The sequence below is a fragment of the Coniophora puteana genome (genome assembly GCF_000271625.1).
Source record: "Coniophora puteana RWD-64-598 SS2 unplaced genomic scaffold CONPUscaffold_10, whole genome shotgun sequence".
Classification (NCBI taxonomy): domain Eukaryota; kingdom Fungi; phylum Basidiomycota; class Agaricomycetes; order Boletales; family Coniophoraceae; genus Coniophora; species Coniophora puteana.
This window is the reverse complement of record NW_006913062.1, coordinates 763,605-784,937: the sequence shown is the minus strand read 5'-3', so window position 1 is coordinate 784,937 and position 21,333 is coordinate 763,605. Positions and strand designations below refer to the sequence as shown.

General features: G+C 52.8%; 10 protein-coding genes and 2 non-coding genes across 12 annotated transcripts; 9 read left to right on the top strand and 3 right to left on the bottom strand.

Moving 5' to 3' along the window:
- Positions 1-1,667: 1,667 nt before the first annotated feature.
- CONPUDRAFT_156344 (uncharacterized protein) lies at positions 1,668-4,141 on the top strand (the record flags this gene model as incomplete). The annotated part of the gene is made up of 3 exons (XM_007773210.1): positions 1,668-1,805; positions 1,860-2,690; positions 2,756-4,141. 3 exons carry the CDS (start codon positions 1,668-1,670, stop codon positions 4,139-4,141), a joined length of 2,355 nt encoding a protein of 784 aa, XP_007771400.1.
- A 260-nt stretch (positions 4,142-4,401) lies between these two features.
- On the bottom strand, positions 4,402-6,762 carry CONPUDRAFT_60293 (uncharacterized protein; the record flags this gene model as incomplete). Its single annotated transcript, XM_007772903.1, has 7 exons — positions 4,402-4,826; positions 4,871-5,488; positions 5,539-5,766; positions 5,893-6,064; positions 6,104-6,150; positions 6,204-6,356; positions 6,411-6,762. The coding sequence occupies 7 exons, from the start codon at positions 6,760-6,762 to the stop codon at positions 4,402-4,404; spliced, it is 1,995 nt and encodes a 664-aa protein (XP_007771093.1).
- A 311-nt stretch (positions 6,763-7,073) lies between these two features.
- CONPUDRAFT_83790 (uncharacterized protein) lies at positions 7,074-9,632 on the top strand. The gene is made up of 4 exons (XM_007773209.1): positions 7,074-7,352; positions 7,413-8,499; positions 8,550-8,707; positions 8,760-9,632. Exons 1-4 carry the CDS (start codon positions 7,281-7,283, stop codon positions 9,453-9,455), a joined length of 2,013 nt encoding a protein of 670 aa, XP_007771399.1. The 5' UTR covers positions 7,074-7,280; the 3' UTR covers positions 9,456-9,632.
- A 437-nt stretch (positions 9,633-10,069) lies between these two features.
- Positions 10,070-10,963, top strand: CONPUDRAFT_108190 (uncharacterized protein; the record flags this gene model as incomplete). Its single annotated transcript, XM_007773208.1, has 2 exons — positions 10,070-10,319; positions 10,385-10,963. Coding segments are annotated over exons 1-2 (765 nt in total), but the record flags the coding sequence as incomplete, so codon positions are not given.
- A 67-nt stretch (positions 10,964-11,030) lies between these two features.
- CONPUDRAFT_127912 (uncharacterized protein) lies at positions 11,031-11,651 on the top strand (the record flags this gene model as incomplete). Its single annotated transcript, XM_007773207.1, has 2 exons — positions 11,031-11,414; positions 11,470-11,651. The coding sequence occupies exons 1-2, from the start codon at positions 11,042-11,044 to the stop codon at positions 11,649-11,651; spliced, it is 555 nt and encodes a 184-aa protein (XP_007771397.1). The 5' UTR covers positions 11,031-11,041.
- A 51-nt stretch (positions 11,652-11,702) lies between these two features.
- On the top strand, positions 11,703-12,428 carry CONPUDRAFT_156340 (uncharacterized protein; the record flags this gene model as incomplete). Its single annotated transcript, XM_007773206.1, has 1 exon — positions 11,703-12,428. One exon carries the CDS (start codon positions 11,703-11,705, stop codon positions 12,426-12,428), a length of 726 nt encoding a protein of 241 aa, XP_007771396.1.
- A 380-nt stretch (positions 12,429-12,808) lies between these two features.
- On the bottom strand, positions 12,809-14,735 carry CONPUDRAFT_83789 (carbohydrate esterase family 4 protein). Its single transcript, XM_007773205.1, has 6 exons — positions 14,458-14,735; positions 14,010-14,402; positions 13,875-13,958; positions 13,702-13,817; positions 13,294-13,648; positions 12,809-13,236 (listed from the first exon to the last, which is right to left on the bottom strand). Exons 1-6 carry the CDS (start codon positions 14,561-14,563, stop codon positions 13,028-13,030), a joined length of 1,263 nt encoding a protein of 420 aa, XP_007771395.1. The 5' UTR covers positions 14,564-14,735; the 3' UTR covers positions 12,809-13,027.
- Positions 14,736-15,223: 488 nt separating this feature from the next.
- Positions 15,224-17,184, bottom strand: CONPUDRAFT_127911 (RAI1-domain-containing protein; the record flags this gene model as incomplete). The annotated part of the gene is made up of 7 exons (XM_007773204.1): positions 15,224-15,281; positions 15,389-15,994; positions 16,056-16,101; positions 16,151-16,238; positions 16,299-16,513; positions 16,597-16,707; positions 16,760-17,184. The coding sequence occupies 6 exons, from the start codon at positions 17,182-17,184 to the stop codon at positions 15,389-15,391; spliced, it is 1,491 nt and encodes a 496-aa protein (XP_007771394.1). The 3' UTR covers positions 15,224-15,281.
- Positions 17,185-17,425: 241 nt separating this feature from the next.
- On the top strand, positions 17,426-18,392 carry CONPUDRAFT_108182 (uncharacterized protein). The gene is made up of 5 exons (XM_007773203.1): positions 17,426-17,512; positions 17,566-17,683; positions 17,753-17,813; positions 17,873-17,993; positions 18,049-18,392. Exons 1-5 carry the CDS (start codon positions 17,487-17,489, stop codon positions 18,164-18,166), a joined length of 444 nt encoding a protein of 147 aa, XP_007771393.1. The 5' UTR covers positions 17,426-17,486; the 3' UTR covers positions 18,167-18,392.
- Positions 18,393-18,466: 74 nt separating this feature from the next.
- On the top strand, positions 18,467-18,539 carry CONPUDRAFT_t85. Its single transcript has one exon. It is a non-coding gene; the product is annotated as a tRNA-Thr (tRNA).
- Positions 18,540-18,547: 8 nt separating this feature from the next.
- On the top strand, positions 18,548-18,635 carry CONPUDRAFT_t86. The gene has a single exon. It is a non-coding gene; the product is annotated as a tRNA-Thr (tRNA).
- Positions 18,636-18,677: 42 nt separating this feature from the next.
- CONPUDRAFT_167370 (bifunctional 6-phosphofructo-2-kinase fructose-2,6-bisphosphate 2-phosphatase) lies at positions 18,678-21,305 on the top strand. The gene is made up of 10 exons (XM_007773202.1): positions 18,678-18,988; positions 19,081-19,266; positions 19,342-19,409; positions 19,498-19,614; positions 19,669-19,692; positions 19,749-19,769; positions 19,826-19,888; positions 19,950-20,105; positions 20,165-20,624; positions 20,689-21,305. The coding sequence occupies exons 1-10, from the start codon at positions 18,763-18,765 to the stop codon at positions 21,126-21,128; spliced, it is 1,761 nt and encodes a 586-aa protein (XP_007771392.1). The 5' UTR covers positions 18,678-18,762; the 3' UTR covers positions 21,129-21,305.
- The last annotated feature ends 28 nt before the right edge of the window (positions 21,306-21,333 follow it).

Sequence of the window (21,333 nt, the reverse complement as noted above, 5' to 3'; positions counted from 1 at the left end):
ATAGCGACGTCATTGCTGCGGGATACCAAGGTTAAGACGCGTGACGAAGTCGCGTCTCGCTTAGCGTCGCAGTCCATACTCCAACGTACTTTTTCGACGCCCCAGACATTCGTGCTTGGGCTGGATATAATTTTTGTAGCCACCTGCGTCGTCTCCTCGTCTTGTTCTCTTTTTCCCCTCTCTTCTCATTCCTCGCGTCTCTCTCTTCCTATTCCTTGCGTCTCTCTCTTTCTAAAGCAACCTCTACGGCTCATAGGACCATCACACCATCTCTTAATTAACAACACCTAGTGATACCCATGGCACCCCGCAAGAAATCTCTGCCAAAAAAAACACAGACGACGGCTATGTAATATGTCCGTTGTGTCCAGAGGAGATGTTCCTCTACCCAGCGATTGTTGGCGGTAGGAAGAGTCCCCATTTCGGCCTATGTCATGTCAAGGTACATCTCCATCTTATGCTATGTTTCCCTCACGTTCTGGTTACCTGCTAGTGGTTCAAGCCTGCGGCAAACGATAAGTGTATACGAGGCAAGGCGGATGTAACGGACTCACTTTCGCAGGTAACATGGACGACCTTAGCGTACTGAATGCCGTGGTCGAGCGTGAAGGCGACGGCTGGTCTTGGTCCCTTTACGAAGTTCAGAGTCCTTGTGGCAGTTCGGATTAGAACAGTTCAACGACTGAGGATAGATGTTGATACATGTTATGGCTATGATGTCATTCCGGCGGTCTGAAACAGAATCTGATGACTCACCGATCCCTTTCTTCCATCCTGTCTCCTCTATGTCGCCCATCATGTTGTTGAGTCGTTGTTGAGGTGACGACATATGCCATATTGTATTCTTGAGGCCAGTCCACAGAGTGTTGAGTAGAGGGATCAAGATGCGTGTTCGGCTAGAGAGCCAACTTGCGTGCGCGATGGGGATGACAGGCGGAGCGTTGGCAGAGCTACGTTTGCCTTGCTGAATAAACGCGCGAAGTCCTGTCGGAGCACACAGCAACGATCGACGAAATCGAGTATTTGTGTGAATGAAATGGAAGAGAGGGTGGGACAAGTTGTCTGTGACAAGCTGGCTGAGCTCTCCCAGAGTGATATCGTAGGACATTTTCTATAGCGATATCAATATAGAACAACTATATACTGAACATGCAGGCGATAATAGTCTATATCGGGGGCTGACGCGTCGTTGAGCGCGATCCCGTTACGGGCGCTTGATTTCCCGTCACCGCACAGCCACCGGAAATCGCCGACACCGCGCGACACCGCGCGTCACCGACACCGCAAAACCGCTCAAATCACCTGCAACCTGGTCGCGGTGAGGACGGCGGGGAATCCAGGACTTTTGGTAACGGCGTAACGGCGCGGGCAATTGGTGACGGTGTGGTAACGGCGTGGTAACGGCGGGAGGGACGCGCGGCGGCTGGGCACTGCCACCGAAATCAACTCACGTGGTATGACGTGTCGCGATTCCAGCTAGTTAGAATGCCAATGTACTTATCCGTTACCCCAGGCATTTCACCTGGGCGAAATAAAAATGGCGTTCTCTGCTCGTTCTACTCTTCGTCTCGTTCCCTCCTTTTCTCTCTTTTCCCCTCCTCATCCGTCTCTACTACGCCCCCACTAGACTCTCTATCTTTCATTCAACGACAACGCCTAGCGACACCATGCATTGGAGCTTCATGAAGCCAAAATACCTCGACGACGGACGGTGCTGCTGCCCTATCTGTGATGATGTGACGATTCTCTATCCGACCGTGCAAGGCGACGAGGAAAAGGGCAACTATGGGCGCTATTATGTTTCGGTGCGTCCATTGGTGCATTCTTCGTCTGTTTGTTTTATTCATTTTGTACGTTAGTGCTGCAAGTCGCATCAATGCGGCAAGTCCTTCTACTATGCGTGGCCCAACCGCAAGGTCCCCAAAAACGCCTTAAAGGATGCCCGCCTTGCAACAGGCACTACACCTCTTCCCTCGCCGCTCCCATCGTCCTGCTCTCTCGCTAGCCTTACAGGAGGGTCTCAGCCTTCGTCTTCTACTGTTCCACCCCCTACACAGATGTTCAAGCCACCGGGAAAGTGTCTTGTCTTGAACTGCAACCAGACCACTCCTACAAAGGGGAGCATTTGTTTTCGAACGTGGTGCTGTGCTCATTGTCGCAAGGACGGTGGCTGCCTGGGGTCCAAGAATCATATTGTTGACCCCCTCACTTCTCTCAGCGAGCCCCTCGACGTCTCGGCGTCTCTTGCCCTCGTCGACCCTCAGCTCACCTCAACACCACCACCTTCTTCGCAAGGTTCGGTAGATCATCCACAACCCGCCTCTCCCGACTTCGTACTACCTGGCTCCTCGTTCCTTCCTGCTCGTGTTCCTCTCTCCTCTCCATCTTTGACGGCGCCCCTACACCTGCCATCGTCAACGGCACCTTCGTCTCTCGAGCTGCCTGGTCCTCCTCAATCTCTCTCTGGATCGCGGCCTCCTCCTGCTCCTTCGCAATCTTCTGTGGTTGCTGGGCCATCCCAACGCGTCTTGGTGCCTCTCCAGCCGCCGACAGTGCACTTGGGGCCGAAGTGGATGGGGATCTACGAGTGCGATCGCCAAGACACTGTCATGAACGCGAACCTTGCCTACGCGCAGGCCAAGCGTGAGGAGGATAGCCAGAAGGATATGCACCTCATCGTGTATGTAACGGTACATTTTTTCTCATTTTTTTCTAGTGGTTCAAACGTTCTGATTCTATGGCTATGTGATCGTAGAATATTCTATTTTGCCGTGCACGGCTTCGGGGATCCGTAGACCTTCCTCAGTGGCCGTTTTTCTCTCTGCAAGACTTCTTCGAGTCGGAGCACTGGGAGCAAGGTCCACCCTGCGCAGATGTCCATACTGTCGCCAACTACAGCATCAACTCGGGCAAGTGGACGAACTGCTCTGTTCGGATGCTTCACGACGTCGACCAGGGCGATCTTCTGATCTTCAAGTTCCCCGATGTCGACAGCCCTCAAGGCCTCTTGTCTCATCTGAGCGACGAGGAGCTTGGCCCACGGGACGCTATCAGCCATATTACCCTCGAGCGTGCCCGCGTCCGTACTATTGCTCCCCTTCAGGCCCACGAGCGCAGGACTGCACCCCCGAAGCATGCTGCTCCTCCGTCTTCCGAGGAGGATGTCGTGGACGCTGTGCATGTGCGCTCACCTCCTGTCAAAATCCCCTGCCCGCGCTCAGTTAAATGTGCCAAACGGCTACCTCCCCTCACCCCAACTTCCTCACCTGCCTCTTCTCCCTCCTTGGAGTCTCCCGAGTCGCTCCTCTCCCTTGCATTTCAGGGGATTGACGAGCACTCTGCCGCCCTCGTAGCTAGCATCGTCCTGCCTAGGACACCAAATGCTGAAGACAGGGAGGGCTGGCTACCATTCCCTGAGCCCTCAGTACCCCATCGACGCGGACTCGACACGAAGTGGCCACGAGCTTGGCACGTCAAGAACGTTCTCGACGGTCTCCTTCAAGTTTTCGGCACCACGTACCGGACCTGTCCGCCTCCCTGGGCATTTGAGGCCGTGTTTGGCGTCCCGTACAAGCGCTCTACTGTGCGGGACGCCATCAAGCGCTTTGCGTCGCTCACTCTCGAGCGACGCCTAGCGCTCTACTATCCCAAGGAGCTTGGTGGTGGTTCCTGGAGCAAGGTCAACGACGTGGTCAAGCTCAAGGCTCCGAAGCGGGCAGCATCATCCAAGAGGGTAAAGAAACCCGCCGCTCTCAAAACTAACAAGCAGAAACCCTCTATCAAGACCGAACCAAGCGATGACAGCATCATCATATTGTCTAGCAATCCCTCTACACCTAGCACTAGCACTTCTACTCGTCGCCCTCGCCCTCGCCCTCGCCCTCGCCCTCGCCCTCGTACCGTCGAGATCATTGAGGTCTCAAGTGAGCGGCCAAGCGACTCAAGTGATGGAGATCTCTTGGTCACTACCATACCTCCTCCTCCTCCTCCTCCTCCCGTTCCTCCCACTTCTCCTCCCCGGCGTCTTCGCCCATTCCCCATGCTATTGGAGCAAGAACAACAAATGGATAGCGGTAACGGCGAGTTTTTCGACCTTAGTTCTATTCATTCGGACGACGATAGCGATGTAGATCCTCAGTAGTCACTCATTTGTTAGTTCCTTGTATTTTCTCCTCGATTTGTAGTACATCATCCACATGTACATATTATTGTATTAGAACCCGGCCCTTGTTGTTAGTGGTCGTTGACCGCCTTCTTGAACTTGTTGGAGATCTTGAGTGCCTCAGAGAGCTCCGTCACGTTCAAGTTGACGAACACGGAGTCGGTGTCGCCGTATACGACGGGGCTAGTATAGCCTACGCAAGTGTGAATGAGAATGAAATTGCATATTGTACACTAAAGCTACTCGTTCAAGGAAGAATAATTAGGATGGTGGCCCTTCACCCGAAGACGTTCGACAACGTCAATGTTGCGCAGACGAATCATCTCGTCGAGAAAGAAGTTGTAGCGTACCGACATCATCTCTCGAACCATAGCATGGTACGAGCCCAGCCAGACATTAACCTGCTCGGCAATGCTGGTGTTGAACCACCAACCAGTGCCATCCTCCTTATGAAGCTCGGGGAAGAGCACAGGGTTACAGTTGAGCTGGCAGAATGCGTGGGTGGTTTTATGTTTGTTGAGGAGGTGAAAGACGTCGACGGACATTCGGACCGTATCCCACCAAGGGTCCTTCATCGCCTGCTGCTTAGCATCGCAAGCGGTGTCGTAGATCCAATGCTCGGGCTTTTGAGCCCCGGTATGCTGAACAGTTTCTTTACAAAAAACTGCGAATAGTCGTTAAAATCGAGTAAATTACGGGTTAGGATACGTACCAGGACGTTGGAAACTGCCTCAGCACCAAACAGAGTGCCCCGACCAACAATGACCCCGCACGGACGGACAACCGTCTCCTCACAGCAGGAGCGGCGTCGCGAGAGATGTATCTTGAACCGTTTGGTCGTCTTGTCAGGGCAGTTTGCGGCCTGGACCTGCTCATCGGTAACGCCAACGTTGGTTGGGTTGGAGTCGACGTGCTGGACCATATTACCGTTGCTGTCCAGTTCATAGAACTCATCTGAATCGTCAGGGAGGGACGCAATGAGCTGTGAGCTCAACACGTCGTCGCTGGGTCCATTCTCGGGGAGAGAAGCTTCGGGCCTTGAGGTTTGAGCGCGTGCGAGTCGAGACCTGAGAGCGAACATGCTCTTTCCCCGGGCACGAGTCTGTTCTTCCATTGATTGATGCTCTACATCAGAGCATGTATGCGTTGTTGTCAATGTTCGGTTGATGGCGTCCTTGCACCCTTCGACGGCACAGATGCCCGCTTGATCTTTGTGCTCAGCGCAGAAGTGGTCGGCCATCGAGCCGAGATCGTCTGTGCACCGGAAAACTTTGCAGATGTAGTGGCCAATTGTTATGCCGTCGCTCACTGCTACTTGACATTTTCCTAATATATGGAATGAGCGACGGACTGTTGATCATGAAGGTGAAACATACGATATCTTCTCCCACCGTCAGCCAAATCCTCTCTCCACACCCGCATACAGAGGTCACAGTAGTGACGTAGTTCATGTTGCCCGAGTCGGATGATCCTTTCGTTGCGTTCCTTCATGGAAAACTTGAAGCGGTCGCGTTGTTCTCCCTTGTGCGGAACACGAAGGGGCACCTTGCGGTCCTTGGCGTCGCGAAGGAGTGCGAAGACCGTGAATGCGGTCCACACTTGTTCTTGATTAAGCGTAGGGCTGAATGGTAGGTTGTGCTTGGTGGAGGATAGGCGAGGTCGAGACCAATAAGATGAATCAAGATGACCGCCATTGCGAGCAAAGGTATGCTCGTATACACTGGCACTACCTGTCGCAGATGTTCTAGATAGATTATAGATCAGTACGAGTGTATTATGCAGATAGTAGCAAACGTACGCGGAATATAACATCGCGTTCGTCCAGAGGTTCGCTAGCCGGGTTTCGACGTAATGGTGCATGTCGACCTCGATGAAATCGGGAACGCTGAGGTAGTATCGCCTCTCCTTGATGGGAACAAGGTTCCCTGCGTCATCGAGGACAAGGGCAGGACAAACGACATAGTTGGGGTGGTACTCCCAGCCGCACACTACACATCCAAAGCCGTTAGTGAATCGAGAGACCGAAACAAATGTATCTCACTGTCGCATGTAAGAGTGATCGATTTGGCAAACTGAACGCCATCCTCTATGGTGAAGGCGACACAACGTCTGGGTACGAGCTGACGCAGCTCTGATTTCTTGGCGCAGTTGAGGTTCTTGCAGAGTCTTGAGGGTGGGTATAGGTTTATATACGCTGAGGATTTTGGTTCAGACCAACAGTTGGAGACGAAATGATACTATGACGCACCTAGGCCAATCTTCCACCCTCCCTTTCCCTCAATGTGGCTGACCATGACATGGCTGCGCTCTCGAACGCGCAACATTTGCCATACTTGGTGTTTAAAGACGTCCCATAATGAATGAATGAGAAGTCGCCGAATTCCTAGCGTGTTAGAGAGCCAGCGGGCGTGAACGAGTGGAAGAATAGGAGGGGGCGATGTCACTGTCTTGCGCTTTGCCGGCTGCACCGTGGCAAAATCGTCCCGCCATTCGCAACAGCGGTCGAGAAATTTGAGTACATCGTCGTAAGAGAGGCGAGACTGAGCGAGTGTTGCGTTGGTGGTAAAAGCGCGGGCAACTTCTGCGAGCTCGATAGACATTTCAATTATCGGGAAGGGATATGGTACAGGAAGAGTGGTGGCTATAGATATCTAATCGGGGCGCTCTAGTGGCTGACGCGACTGCGCGCAGCCGTCACGAGTGGTTGACATTCTAAATTGTGGTGGCTTGGTGCCGACACCGTGCCGACACGCGTTCGGCAGTCGCCGTCACCGCCACCAAAAGTTCCCAGATCACCTGCAATCTGGTCGCGGTCGAGACGTGCGCGTGATCGGTGACCGGGGCCGCTAGTTCACGTGACAAGAATAGTGCTTGCCGCCGCTGTGCTCCCTCCATTCTTTACTCCGCGCAACCCACTCCTAGTCCTATGCCGAAGCCAAAGCGACACTCTCGAAAAAAGCCAGCCGAAGATGAGGTAGAAGAGGTCGAAGACCGTCTCAGTGAACCTCCCCCCGGCCTAATTGAGCAGGTCTTGACCCTGGATGCTTGCAACAAGTTCGTCGGTCCATTCCCCGCTGACACTTTCCTGGATACCTTCTTGCCGGCGTCTTCTTCTTCTATGCCAGATATCAACGAGGCTATTTTCTCGAAAATTCCAAGGAAGAGAACGTATAACATGTTCAGACCTCTAGTACGTCTGCGAGTAGTCTTGGGCCCCTACGCTACTATAACCATCACCTCTTCTCCACAGATAACCGCGGTTCATCCATTCTGCTCTAGTCTAAGGGTGTGTAGGACCACAGGAAGTAGTGAGAAGAAATGGAGATTGTACCGGAAAGATCTGAGCCCTCAAATCGCGATGTATGACACCAGCGTCCCTCAAGACGTCAATACGGATATTTCAAGGATGGAGACGTGGATGGAGGTGACTGCCCATGAGGAAGACGACCCGTTCGACGATCCTCCTCCAGAGCTTACGGGTGAAGACCTCTTTGCACACCTTCGAGCACACCCCTTCGAACGCGAAGCGGAGCAGGGGATGCTCACTCGAGGCCGAGCGCTCGCTCATGCCGTCGCCCAGCTGGGATCGCAAAACCGAAACTTCGTCTTCTCGACAGTCGTATTCGGTCGATTCGCCCGCTTGGTGCGCTGGGATCGTGCCGGTGCGGCGGTCTCGCGACGATTCGACTACACCAAAACGCCTGAGCTGCTCGCCGAGTTCCTCTGGAGATTATCGCAGGCGTCACGGGAATGTCGGGGATCGGACGAGTCGGTTTCGCCTGCAGATTTGGACGACGAGATTGCAGCTACGATACGACAGCAGCTCGACATGCCTCCAGGCGAGCAGCTGTTTGGCTATGAAATTCGCGATGACGCAGATCCAGTCGCATCTACTTCGTCCAGCGGAACCGATGAGCACGGGCACAAACCCTCCACCACGTCGCGCTGCTACTATGGCCCTCGATTCGGCCTTCTGCCCTTGGACCTCACGGGTAGCTCTACGCGAACTACCGCCCTGTGGGACTTGACTACCGGGAAGAAGGTCTTCCTGAAAGACCTTTGGAGACCCGACTCGGCTTCGGCAGAGAAGGAGGGCGACATCTATCGATTACTTCAGTCGCATAACGTCCCGCATATCGCGCCCATGGAGAGAAGTGGAGATGTGCCCAGCATTCACGGCGCTAGAACTCGGACGCAGGATTACAGCAAACAATATCTCGGCATACGAATATCCGGTTACGTCCATTATCGTCTCATCCTCGGTATCGTAGGGAAACGATTAAGCCAGTTTTCGACCCCCAGTCAACTGGTCTCGGCTCTGGCTGATGCTCTAGAAGGTCAGTGGTTCGATCCGTGATACGGGCATCTCGCTCACGCCTGCTTTCAGCACACAAGGGGGCATATGAATCGGCCAAGATCCTCCACCGAGATATCAGCGCGGGAAATATCATTCTGTCGCCGACTGGCGAAGGCCTGCTGATCGACTGGGACCATTGTCTCAACATGAATAGCCCGTCATATGAGGAGGCTCAATATGGGATAACAGTGGGTGCTACGATAATGTATTTTGAAGACCATACGCTGATCGGTCACTCAGGGCACTTGGGAGTTTATCTCCGGGCGTCTTCTCGAAGAACCCGACGACGAGAAGCACACTCTGCAGGATGACTTGGAGTCATTCTTGCATGTTGCGACATGGGTCTCCATCCGGGGGATTCACGGCCAGTTGTCGTCCATGGAGCGGGAACATTACCTTGATGACGTTTTTGGCGAGAAGGAAACGATCAATGACCGGGAAGTAGGAGGTTCCTGGAAACACTCGCGTCTCGCAGCCGATCGCTGGGTACCTGATAAATGGCTTCCTGACCATTCTCATCTGCTTCTCATGTTACGCAAACTAGGCAACGCCTTTGGTTTCCGGTATCGCAAACCCCCGAGCGATGAGGAGCGGAAAAGTTTTTGCCTGGCTGAAGAAGAACTCAGAGCTGCTATTCCTGAGCTCTATGAGACCCTGTATGTCCGCGTTTACGATAAGGCTATGGCCGCGATCCAGACGCACGATTGGACCATCAAGGTGTTGAGAGAAGCATCAGAAGCGCTTGCAGACGATAAGACGCCCTCGACGACGGCCATCAAAAACGGACAAGCCTTAATATGTCGTTCTACTGATCTTGAGAGCATAGGTACACATCCTCGCGATGGCCAGCAAGTGCATGGGAAGCGTCTCAGGCGAGCACCTTCGCCTCTCGCTGATGGCAGACGATCAAGGAAGAAACATAAGCGTAATCCTTAGCAATTAGATGTTATGAGCGCTTGCTGCCTTCTGCGGAGCTATTGTATGATATATCCCTCTGTAGTATCAGCAGGTCCATATTGGGCCAGGTTTATTCAAGGGTTTATTAATGTATGGTACGGAATCGCTCGGACGCTTTTCTGTCACTATGATGTGCTAAAAAGAGCATCCTTTCCCACTACCCTTATCGCGTTCTGTATCAAAGCGTTCTCAGCCTCTTGCTACCAGCTCTCTTGTATCGCCTGAGTAAGTGGTTGCAGACCAACACAATGCCTTGAGTTCGTGCTAACAAGCCTTGGGTTAGAAGTCCGACCTGGTCAGGTATTCAAAGTTGTTCATCAACACTCAGTGTAACTGTCGTGCCACCCGCACCTCACGAGGCTTCTCAACATGGACTTGGAGGACGATGTGTCTGATATTGGCTCAAGTCTCCCACCTTCCCAGGCGCCCAGTAGTCCTTATTCAGGGGTATCATCCTCGAATTACCCATCCGAGTCCGACATTCCTGCCAACCCAGATATCCTTGGAGAGATTTCAGGCGATTCTGACTTAGATGACCTCCTACGCCAAAGCACTAGCAACCCTACCGAATCCAACTTTGACCGTACTCCAATGAAGTTCAAAGGCGGAGGTCACGCGCCATTCGCCTCCGCAAACAAGCCGACGGATCGGGTAAAGATGCAGTTAAACTTGGTTCAAGAGACGCGGAAAGCCGTCTCTGGGCCTGTTCCGGTACAGGAGTTTATCGATTCCTTCCTGCCTACCGGTAGCATTGCCACAGTCAAACCGAAGAGTTTAAAAGCGCCGTTCAGCAAGGTTGCGAAGCAGGCAATGAACCTGGAGAAAAAGATGTACGGACCCATAGTAAGTCCAATCTCTATTTTTATCCTAAAGAGAAGCGCTCAAGCGCTCACGACCCGTCTTTTCAGGAGACTGCTCTAGGACCGTTTCTTCCGGGTTTCAAGGTCAAGAAGACAGCAGACCAGGTCAATCCCAAATGGTTTGTGCACGGTCACAACGTCAAACCTGACCTAGCTGTCTTCAACGAGACAGGATTGAAGACTGGCCTCGAAGATATGGAGTTATATATCGAGGTCAAACGAGACAAGAATGAGGATCCGTTCAAAGATCGATGCAAGAGCGCGTCTGGATTCGTTCGTGATGTTGATATCGGCAGGAAAACGTTAGGGCAGCTGATTTCCTATGCGATCCCCCACCTCGGAGCTCAGTTTCGCTGCTTTGGATATTCAATGCTGATCGCGGGAACATACGCTCGCCTCATTCGGTGGGATCGCGCGGGGGCAGTGGTATCAGCCCGGTTCGACTATACCAAGGATCACAAGTTGCTTACGGAATTCTGTTGGCGATTCGCCCATGCATCCAAGGAGGATCGCGGAATCGACACTTCGGTGAGAAAAACGGAAATATCAGAATTCGAGCAAGACAAGATACGGGAATTCCTCGGCATGGCAGACGGAGAGGACTTGTACGAATATGACGTTGTTGACTCCGATAGAGTCATCGACAATAAAACGACAGCGGGAGAACAAGTGAAGAAAACCTACTTCGGGCCTTACTTTGCTTCTATGCCTCAATCACTCTGTGGTCGAAGCACTAGGACCGGTGTTGTCTGTAATCTTGAGGCGACGAAGAAGTCGTTCCTGAAGGACACATGGAGAGTAGCTATAGACGGGTTCGAAACCGAGGGTGCCATCTATCACCTCTTACACCGCCGTGCCGTACCTCACATTGCCGGGGTTGAAAGGAGCGGAGACGTTCAGACAGCTCAAGGGACGCAAACGCAAACGCGAACGCAAGAGTATAAATCACGTTCTTCCTCCGGCGATCATATGCATGGCCACGTCCATTACCGCCTCATTCTTGATGTAGTAGGAGAGGAAATCACCCAATTTCAATCGACGTGCACGTTTGTCAAGGCGGTGATCGATGTCTTAGAAGGTACGCAGAAGGCTATCTACTAGCACCGTCAATTTCTCACAGAATACATTTTCAGCCCACAGAGCCGCATACATCAGATGCCATATTCTTCACCGCGATGTGAGCGTAAATAACATGCTACTGCTACCATCCGGTGAGGCCATCCTAATAGACTGGGATACCTCTTGGAACTTGAAAAAAGATGTAAAGCAGAGGCGAGAAGCCAGAACGGCAAGTCTTTCTCATCAATTGGGGTGAATCATCGCGCTCAACTACGAACAACAGGGATCTTGGCAATTCGCGTCCGCAATGGTTCTACTAAATACGTCAGGAGAGACGAAGCAGGAACTACAAGACGACCTCGAGTCATTTCTACACGTCTTGACTTGGGTGGTAGTCCGGTATTCACGCAGTAATCTCAGCGGCAACGAGCGTGCGGCATATCTGAAAATGGTGTTCGACAAAGCAAAACCAGTGGAAGGGGGGATCCGCGGAGGAGAGAAGAAGAGAGAGTTGCTGAAAAACGGTGATGAGTGGACTCCATCGGAATGGCTCACCAATTCTCCTCTGGAGCACTCACCCCTAAATGGGCTCCTCAATGAGCTAGCAAAAACGCTCGGTGTGCGATATCGGCCTGCACACTCTGATGCTCGGCTTCAACGCATAGACTCGCTGCTGGAGGAAGCCACCGGAGAAACACAGGTCGTCTTGTTGGAATCAGCGCCATACCAGTACCGCCTGCACCAGCAGCGTATAAGCAACCACGACTGGATGATCAAGACCATGCAAGCTGCTGTAGACGGAGTGGGGTGGCCTGACAACGATAAAGCTATTCCGCTGGATCTTGGCCACTCGGCCTTGGCTTTGGGGCCCGCGGCACGAATGGATGTGAAAAGGTACACCGAGCAGGACCAACAGAGAAAAAGTTCCAAGAGTTTGAAGAGCGGCCCAAGCTCCGCCAGCTTGAAGCGGCAAGCGGAGTCTAGCGAAGTGGGCGGAAGAGTGAAGCGGAAGAAATCGCAGCTGAAATCCTGATTACTAGGCAATAATTGCTCAGAGTATACATGTAATCCTGTATCTAATAATACTAGTAGCGATACTTGTTGGCTAATCTGTCACCAATGTCCGAGATGCTCGTGTTCATCAGCGTGTATCCTCCTTATGAACTTGAGCTCGAAGTGTATCACTCGGGCGAAATCAAGTGGGATACCAAACATGAGCCAAGAGTACGTTCGTTCAGTGCGTTCCGTTTAATGGACCACTGATTGCACTGTAGCTTGCACGGGTTCAAGTTACTACCGATAGGAAATGTAGACGTACTGGCAGGAGGAGAATGCACTTACCCAAAACTCTCACCCAGCTTCGCGCAGTTTGATAATCTTTCGTTCCAAATGGCTCTCAGGCTCGTTATATTTAGCAGTCTAAAAGTACGGCCACCTGTGGCCATGGAAACATTCAATTTGCACAACAAAGTGGTATTGGGACGCCAACACCACGGTATATAACCTCCATCCAAAGAAAGCAGCGAATACACACGGAATTATAATTAGCGAAGCCAGTAACGCGAGGTTAAACCAGTCCATGTTGAGCAGAACAAGTGAGCAAGAAAACCAAATGTTTTAATTTATTCAGATTCAGAGCATCATCCGCGCGACGCTGCCCATGAGCACGGCCGTCGCGGCCCACGCGCCCACGCTGGAGGACATACTCCCCATCGCGCCGTTCTTGCCTCCCGATGACGTGCCGGAGCTGCCAGAGGCACCGCTGGTCGACGCGGGTGCGAGACCGGGGAGGGTAGTCGGGTTAGGGGGAGCGCCGGAGGTGGTCAGGGTGCCGCTGATGTCTATAGCGAGTAATAACGTCAACTTAGGCTAAGCACGGTGAATTCAGTAAAACTCACACTGCTCAAACGTAGGTGCCGAATAGTTGGTCTCCACGTATGGCTGCGTCTGATTGATGGATACGAGCATCGGGACGAGGTACTTGAACGCGGCCTTGAGCTGGTCGTAGTACGTCATCATCTCCGACATGGTGAAGTTGTTGAGCTCGTGCGTGAGCATGATCGTGCCGTTGGTGGCGAACGTGCCGTTCTTGGCCCTGTTGATGAGGTTCTGGTAGTTCTGGTCGACTTGCTGCACGGTCGCGTCGCCTGCGGCGACCTGCCAGTCGTTCGAGTCGTACTGCCAGACGATGGTTTTCAGGCCCATGGCGTGTGCAATGGCACGGACACGGTCGTCCATGTCGCCGAAGGGAGGCTGGAAAAAATACGATCGGTACATTGGCGAAGCGCATGATACACTTGACTCACTCTCCAACAAGTGGGGGTAACGCCGACGACGAGCTTGATGGCCTTCATGGTGTAGTAGAACTCGGCAAAGACCTGCTCGTTCGTCAAGGAAGTCATGTAACGGTGAGACCAGGTGTCTAATCACGTACACGCTTAGTATATGTGCCACGTGTAACCAATCAAAAGTTACTCACGAACGCAGATTTCGTGACCATCAGTAATAGCGCGCTGAGCCTCGAGAGGCCAGTCCATGACGTTTGATCCAATGTAGAACATCGCTGGGCACACTGTAAGTACGATTTCGAAGATGATTGAAGCAAGAAACGTACTAGCTTTCTGGTTATTGGCCTCGAGGTAGTCATAGAACGCGTTATGCGAGCAGTTCGGCCCGTCATCGAAACCGAAGCCCAGAGTGTCCGGCTCTGGCGCTCCGGTCAAATCCGGAGGCAGACTCGAGTTCTTGGGCGTGGTGCACTTGTCGTACGTCCACCAGCAGTCAGGGTCGCTAGGGGAGTACGTGTAGCCAGTGAAGTTGCCCATGAGCGAGGCGGGCTGGGTGCCCTTGGGCTGAATGTTGGGAATAGCGCTCTGGATGCTCTGGTACTTGGCTTGGGCATCCGTGTCGTTGCTCAGGATTGAGGCGGGCTCCCAGATGGTGGGGAAGTTGTAGATTTGGGATGCGGCGGGCTCGTAGTAATATGGAGTGCACTCCTCGGTTTGGTCTTGTGACAGGTGTAAGGAATAGGCGAGTGGCTAGGATAAATATGATGAGCTTACTGGTGATCTGAGCCTCCTGCTGCTCAGTAGTACGCTGGGCAGCGGCGGAACCGAAGAGGGCGGCCGAAGAGAGCGACGTGGCCGTAAGGAATGATGAGAATCGCATCGTGTCGTGAAACTGGTATAACTGGGAATGTGATTTGAACAGAGGCTCAAAGTAAAGAGCGGTGCCCAGACGAGTTGGCGTGTGGGCAAGTGCACTGAAAAGACAGCGGAAGCTCGAGAAAAGAGCGAGTCGAGCTAGATACGTGCAGGAGAGGGTGGTAAATGGTGATGATGGGGAGAACGAGACAAAGCGTTGCCCTTGAGGCTTATTTATGGCCTGCCACCCACATTGATTTCAGTGCCGCATATGGCCGACCCGAGGCTATTCTTAGATGAGCCAATACAAGAGTGTGCTAATATTGGCTAGAAGCTGTTCTTTTATTAAACGACTGGTGTAGTCCACGATTCAGACGTCGCAGGATATGTTAGTTTGCACCTCCGGGGAGGAGTGGGCGTATGTTTGAACGGTGGAGCAACCCCATGCCAAGGCATGGCCAAGCTTGCTTGGTCGAGGCATGCCAAGCCTGTCAAGCCAAAAGGCTATTTTCGTGCCTGAGCGTTTCTGTAGGTATGTGGTCATTGTGACATCTTCGCAGACCGCTTCACAAGAACCCCTATAAGCGTCGGAACGTGGAGCGTGTTCGGCAGCAAGTTTCAAAAGTGCGGACGCCGCACGGACAGCGACGCCATATGATTGTTGCTAGAGATCGCATTCTTGGTTGAATACAGAAGAGCGTGCCTTCAGATCACAGTTGCGGTAGGAACGGACCATAGTGAGCCTGCATGGAAGAACGAAGACAACGGTTGGGCATCAAGTAGGCAACGTACAGCAAACTGGCATCCATTTGACCACCAAGTTCACAGAGAGTGCCGATTTACTACGTACCTAAATCTGCCACCCCGCAGGTATCTTTACAGGTTTCGTCCCATTGACATCTTTTGAGTCATCATCTCGTTGTCCGTTTGCAAATCCAGAACCCGGAGCAGCATCGGAACCGCGTTTTGGGCGTGTGTCTAATTCCGCCTTCTGGCCAGCCGACGACTGCGAAGGTCGAGATCTAGACTCGGTGCACAACTCTTCCCAATACCATGCCGGAATGAATCCTACGCGGCTTTCGCTGGCGGAGACCGTGTCAGATCCGTCAGTTGTATCATCGTCCCAGCTCTCGACGTCATTCACTGCATCACGGCTCAATCGCTCCAGCGACACACCCTCACCCGGTTCGAAACGAACGCGCCATACTGCTTTCTCTCCCGGTAGAGCCGACTCGTCATCTTGTTTGACATCCTCTGTATGCGTGCCATTTGCCGACGATATCGCCGCGGATATAGAGGAGCGGAGGAACATAAGAAAGCGCTCGCCCCATGCAAGGCAAATCGCAGGATCCCACGCATCTGGCTTACCACGCACAAGACGCGGAAGGGCGGTCGTATTGAAGGACTGGAGCGTGCTAAGGTGGCCCGAAGGTTGTCGAAAGCCGACGACAATTTCCTACAAACAAGAAGGGGTTACTCTGAAGCAATTGTAGGCGGAATCAATCGAGAATACGTACGGGAACTCCCAGGAGGAATGACTGAAAGTAGAACTTCAACAGTTTCCTGAGGAAAAGCGTAAGACGGCTAGGTGAGCAGTAAGAACTGCGCATACTTCTCAAACCGAGCCTCATCCCCAGGATGTCGGATAACAAGCGATGTCTTGAGCTCGACGAAGGTGTCAGTGTTGCCAGTGTATTTGCCTGTTGAATTAAGGTAGTTGATCACGCTGAGATTATTAAAGAACCGTAGAAGTTACTCACTTCGTACGCAGTCGACCTCACCACCTATGATAAACCGCGTATCCCCCAGTTTGGTCTTAACCACACTGCACCATTGTTCGTTCGTGTTGACGTCGCCACCCCATCCAGTATTGCTCGGCCCGGAGTGAGGATTCGGTGGGCTCTCACGCGTGCAGTACGACTCAAACGCGTAGCCGTAATACGTCTGCTTCCTCTGACGAGGCGCCATGCCTTCCCTGAGAACAGAGGATCAGTATCGAAACAATAACACGTGCTTCTCTACTCGGACGTATGCCTGAGTTAGCTTCGGAAAACTCACTTGTCTCGCAGCTTTGCCCGTGTGAGATGCTCTTCGAGATAGAGCGTGCCGTTGACGAGCATGACGTTCATCTCCCAGCCATCACGATCCTCGTACGGAGCAGTCAGGATTCTTCGATTATGTATCAGAAAGGGATACAGAGACACGTCCTCTTCGCACTCACTTAGTCATTACCCCTCTCCAGCACATAGCGCCTATACCCAAACCCGCAGCCATAGCCTGAGGATTCGTCTCTGCCATCCGCTTCTTCGTACGTGACCATGCGCGCAAGAGCGCGTCTATTCGTGGTCTGGTTTCAGTTTTGCGTACCCAGCGTTCGTACGCGTTGTTGAAGTCTGCATTGCGGGGTGGATCAACGTAGTACCGCAGCGAGGAGTCATCCCATCTGAGTGTATGCGTGGAGTCGTACGAGAAAGAGACGACTTGGGTGGGGCGCTGGAAGGCGGGTGTCTTTGTGTGAATGGATACAGAGCGAGATGGATATGCAAGTTTGAAGATCTGCGGTGCGGAGGATGGGGAGAGACGTTGCTCCTTGGTCGGACGCGGGGGCTCTGTGGGGTCTTCGGGTGCTTTTCTCTTGGCCGACATGGAATTGGTGAAATAGCTCTCGTAGAGCTGATCTTCCAGTACGAAGTTTATGCAAACACACGGGTTTGTGAAGGGAAAGAGGCAGCTCTCGAACTGGTGTCTGGAGGTAGACGATGATGTTCCCGAAAGGAAACTCTCCAGGACAGAATGTCCAGAAGCTGACATAAGGTCGCGTGCCTGAAATGATGCCCAGTCCGGCTCTGTCCGGCTCGGGTGTTCGTGTGCTCCCTGGATTCACCTCCAACAACAACACCTTATCTTTTCTCCCGCTCTCTCCCTCGTTCGCCCTCCCCACCTTGACCATGGCCCAAGTCGCGCGCAGCCCTCTGTATGAATTCCTTTCTACCTCATTGTTGCAACTCTCACTTACTTTGTCCGTAGGTCAGCAGTTTTCCTCCTGCACATTGCACTTGAGCTACCGCTGGCCGTGCAGGCCTTTTGGTCTCCCGCCACGCTGCCCTTCACGCAGATGAACAACACGACGCTTGTCATGCTTAAGGTGCGCTTCCTGTCATCCGAGTCCTTTTCGCGGGACAAGTCTCACGCGAACCTCTTCTTCTTTTGTTAGCTGTACGCGGCCCTTGCGTTTGGTGGATGCGTCACCGCGTTCCTTGCGTATCCCCTCCCTGGTACGTCCTTTCTATTTCTCTTCTTCCTTGCAATCTTCAACTGAAGCACGGCGCTGTAGAGTTCCTCCCGGGGAAGCGAGCTCTCGCAATCGGGTTTTGTATCTACCACAGTATCGTGTCGACCGTCCTCTACCAAGCTCCCCGGTTCATCCCTCACACGTTCGGTGCTTTTGCTGAAAAGTAAATCCATAAGCACTCGCTTGAACGTGACATAAGCTAACGCGTTTTCTTCTAGCTTCAACATCACTCCTGAGAACCTTTGGGGTACCTTCCACGGCTTGTTGGGGTTCGCGATGGTCGTCTGGTGGCAGGGTACTTTGGCGTACGCCCAAGCTGCGAGGCGGGCGGCTTGAGGTCCTGATCTTGTCGAATGTACTCTCGTGTGTTGTATTGCCAGGCGTGAAGTGGGTTTGAAATGTCGTTGTGCTACGTTTCTCGGTGTACATCCCTGCTATAAAGTTGTTCACGTAGATGTGCGAGGTGCAATGGCCCGTTAGTTGAATATAACGAAGTCTCTAAGGCGTATATATAACAGCTACGGTAAAGAACCGTTCAACTGATATAATGAGTGTGTCTAATAGGCAAAAGGCGCAAGCAACTACTTGATAAGGGACAAACGGAATATGTCCACAAAACAAAGGGGCGATAGCAAGTCCCGCTTAGCTCAGCTGGTAGAGCGCGTCACTAGTAATGACGAGGTCAGTCGTTCAAGTCGGCTAGTGGGAACTTTCTTCTCCCGTTTAGCTCAGCTGGTAGAGCGCGTCACTAGTATTATAAATATTAGTAATGACGAGGTCAGTCGTTCAAGTCGGCTAATGGGAAAGATATTTTTTTTATCTACTACAGTAACCTCGCCGGACTGAGGTCATCAGTCCCCAACCCTTTGCAATCTACCGCCGCGACTGCGGCTCTCCCTTTTACCTTTACCTAGCAGGACAACCGCATATCCATGGCCGCACCGTTGTACACAACGGCCTCTGGCCTTCTCTTCCATGCGGGTAAGATCCTGATCCTCACTGTAGGCCTCCCTGCCCGAGGCAAGACGCACATGTCTCGAGCCCTCGAGCGCTACCTCCGATGGATGGGTATCAAGACACAGGTGGTATCGCTGGGCGACTATCGCCGCAAGACTCTCGGCGGCGCCCAGAAGCTCCCGCCCGACTACTTCGCTGTAGGTGTGTGTCCCCTAGTCCTGCAGTACACACGTTGCTTCCCGGCATTGTCGGGATCCAGATCTGAGGGCTATGCTAATGCCATCTTATCTTAGGGGAGAAAAGCCCAGAGACGATGCGACTCAGACAGACCGTGTCGGACGGATGCGAGCAGCTCATCTGGGACTTCTTCATGTCAGGCGGACAGGTCGTCATCTACGATGCGAACAATGGTACGCGTAAGGCGCGTCAGAGTCTTGCAGAGAAGTTCGATAAGGAGGGTATACATGTTATCATGCTTGGTGCGTCCCCCTCCCTGCCCCGAGTCCCTTGTTGCATATGGTGTACGTTACCATGATCTAACCCGCCGTGACCAGAGTCATGGTGCGAGAACAACGAAATCGTCGAGAGCAACATACGGAATGTCAAGATCTCGTCCCCAGATGTACGTTATAACCATTCCGACGCGTCATTTCCCTCTTCTGCTTCACCTTGGCGTGACGTCTTTCCAATCCACTTATGGACATCCGCAGTATCGTGGTTGGGACCCGGACAAGGCAGTTGCAGACTACTACGAACGCATTCGAATCCGCGAGCAGGCCTACGAGACGGTTGAAGAGACTACATGGCCGTTCATCCGCATCATCAATGTATGCATCCTTATCTGCGTGTCTTTGGAGTATCGGCTAATCTGATATTCTCAGGTTGGCGAGAAGATCATGGTCAACGTACGCGTCCGGTACCCTCGGAGACGTTTGATGTACTGATATGTGTGGCAACGCAGAAAATTCGAGGCTATCTGCAGGTACGTAAGCCCCTATATGTTCAGCCGAACGGTTTCTGACATTCCAACTTTCTTAGTCTAGAATCGTGTTCTTCTTGATGAACATACACAATCGATTCCGCATGATTTATTTCGCAAGGGTGAGTGGGTGTTCAGTATCTTGCCCTGACAATTCTAACAGCACCCGCTGGCCATGCTCAGTCTGGCCAATCGCTTATTGAGCATTCGTACAAAGCGGACTCGGACCTCTCGCCTGCCGGATGGGAGTACTCAGAGCGCCTCAAAGAGTTTGTAACGGAGCGAAGGAACAATGCTCTGGAGCAACGTGGATATAACCCATCCGAGCGGCGGCTTGTCGTGAGTTTCCTTGTAATAGATTACTAAAGGGGATGGTTGATGACTTCGCACTGTATAAGATATGGACCTCCACGCGTCGCCGTGCGCACCATAGTGCTTGGCCGTTCCTCTCGACCAGCAAACAGGAAGCACTCTTGCCTTCCTCTCCAGGCTATACCTCGTCTCCTCTATCGAATGTCACCTCTGAGCTTCCTTCGGAATCCGGCACCGGGCCTTCTGGGACACCCTCCAGAGTTCCAGGAGATATTACCCATGGTCGACCACAAAATGCGCCAGGTGCCCCTGCCATGGGACGGACGTTCAGCGAAACCAGCGTCGCTACCGTATCCACCGTCGACGGGTCGAGATCGAACGTCAAGGTCGTCGAGAAACCACAGATGTCGGAGATCAACCCGGGCGTGTGGGACGGACTGACGCCGGAACAGGCGCGCAAGTTCTACTCAGAGGAGTGGAATCGATTCGTCAAGGACCCCTACGCGTTTCGCGCGCCAAGGGCAGAAAGCTATCACGATCTCTGTGGTGAGTACCATTGATCTATTAGCCGGATGGTTTAACAGCAAACTGATCACGCTGCCCTCTCCAGTCCGCTTGGAACCGGTCCTGATCGAACTCGAGCGCGAGAAGGAAGATCTGCTCATCATTGGCCACTCCTCTGTCATCCGCTGCCTCCTCGCGTACCTCATCGGTCTCCCCGCGAGCGAAATCCCCGCTATTGAAATCGCACGCGGCGACCTGCTCGAGGTCGTCCCGACAAGCTATGGCGTGCACACGCAGGCGTTCCACTTCTGGGACGGCCCAGGCCGCCGGGGCGACCAGCTGGATGGCACCGAGAGTCCATCGTTGACGGACACCAAGGGCGCAAGCGCAGACGGTGAGGCGGTGCATTCGAGGAAGACGCGGGACGAGTCGAACTTTTATGAGAACTGGGCGGAGGACACGCAGGGGAAGAAGACGCATAGTATTCATGAGCTTGGGATGGTGGGCCATGGGGAGAATCCGCGCGACTCTCTGGAGCACGTTTAGAGATGCCATTGGTAGAGGCAAAGAACGCTAAGCCTCGGCTTGAGATGAACTGTAGCATTACGTTGAGTCGCAGTTGCTGTGTAACATTACATTCCGTACCATTCATGAACGCTGAACGTGTAGCTGTTTGTATCAAGATTCATGTATCTTCTGACTATCAAGTGAATTTACTTCAGGGCGGGTATGTCGACAACATATGCAAACT

Excerpts from the sequence above, each read along its gene's own strand:
- CONPUDRAFT_83790 (XM_007773209.1), top strand. The coding sequence starts at position 7,281 with ATGCCAGATATCAACGAGGCTATTTTCTCGAAAATTCCAAGGAAGAGA. Across the intron at positions 7,353-7,412 it reads ATAACATGTTCAGACCTCTA|ATAACCGCGGTTCATCCATT; the intron begins GTACGTCTGCGA and ends TCTTCTCCACAG. Across the intron at positions 8,500-8,549 it reads TCTGGCTGATGCTCTAGAAG|CACACAAGGGGGCATATGAA; the intron begins GTCAGTGGTTCG and ends GCCTGCTTTCAG.
- CONPUDRAFT_83789 (XM_007773205.1), bottom strand. The coding sequence starts at position 14,563 with ATGCGATTCTCATCATTCCTTACGGCCACGTCGCTCTCTTCGGCCGCC. Across the intron at positions 13,959-14,009 it reads GGCCAATAACCAGAAAGCTA|CGATGTTCTACATTGGATCA; the intron begins GTACGTTTCTTG and ends CAGTGTGCCCAG. Across the intron at positions 13,237-13,293 it reads GGCACCTACGTTTGAGCAGT|ACATCAGCGGCACCCTGACC; the intron begins GTGAGTTTTACT and ends TACTCGCTATAG.
- CONPUDRAFT_108182 (XM_007773203.1), top strand. The coding sequence starts at position 17,487 with ATGGCCCAAGTCGCGCGCAGCCCTCT. Across the intron at positions 17,513-17,565 it reads CAAGTCGCGCGCAGCCCTCT|GTCAGCAGTTTTCCTCCTGC; the intron begins GTATGAATTCCT and ends CTTTGTCCGTAG. Across the intron at positions 17,814-17,872 it reads CCTTGCGTATCCCCTCCCTG|AGTTCCTCCCGGGGAAGCGA; the intron begins GTACGTCCTTTC and ends ACGGCGCTGTAG.
- CONPUDRAFT_167370 (XM_007773202.1), top strand. The coding sequence starts at position 18,763 with ATGGCCGCACCGTTGTACACAACGGCCTCTGGCCTTCTCTTCCATGCG. Across the intron at positions 18,989-19,080 it reads GCCCGACTACTTCGCTGTAG|GGGAGAAAAGCCCAGAGACG; the intron begins GTGTGTGTCCCC and ends ATCTTATCTTAG. Across the intron at positions 20,106-20,164 it reads CATCCGAGCGGCGGCTTGTC|ATATGGACCTCCACGCGTCG; the intron begins GTGAGTTTCCTT and ends GCACTGTATAAG.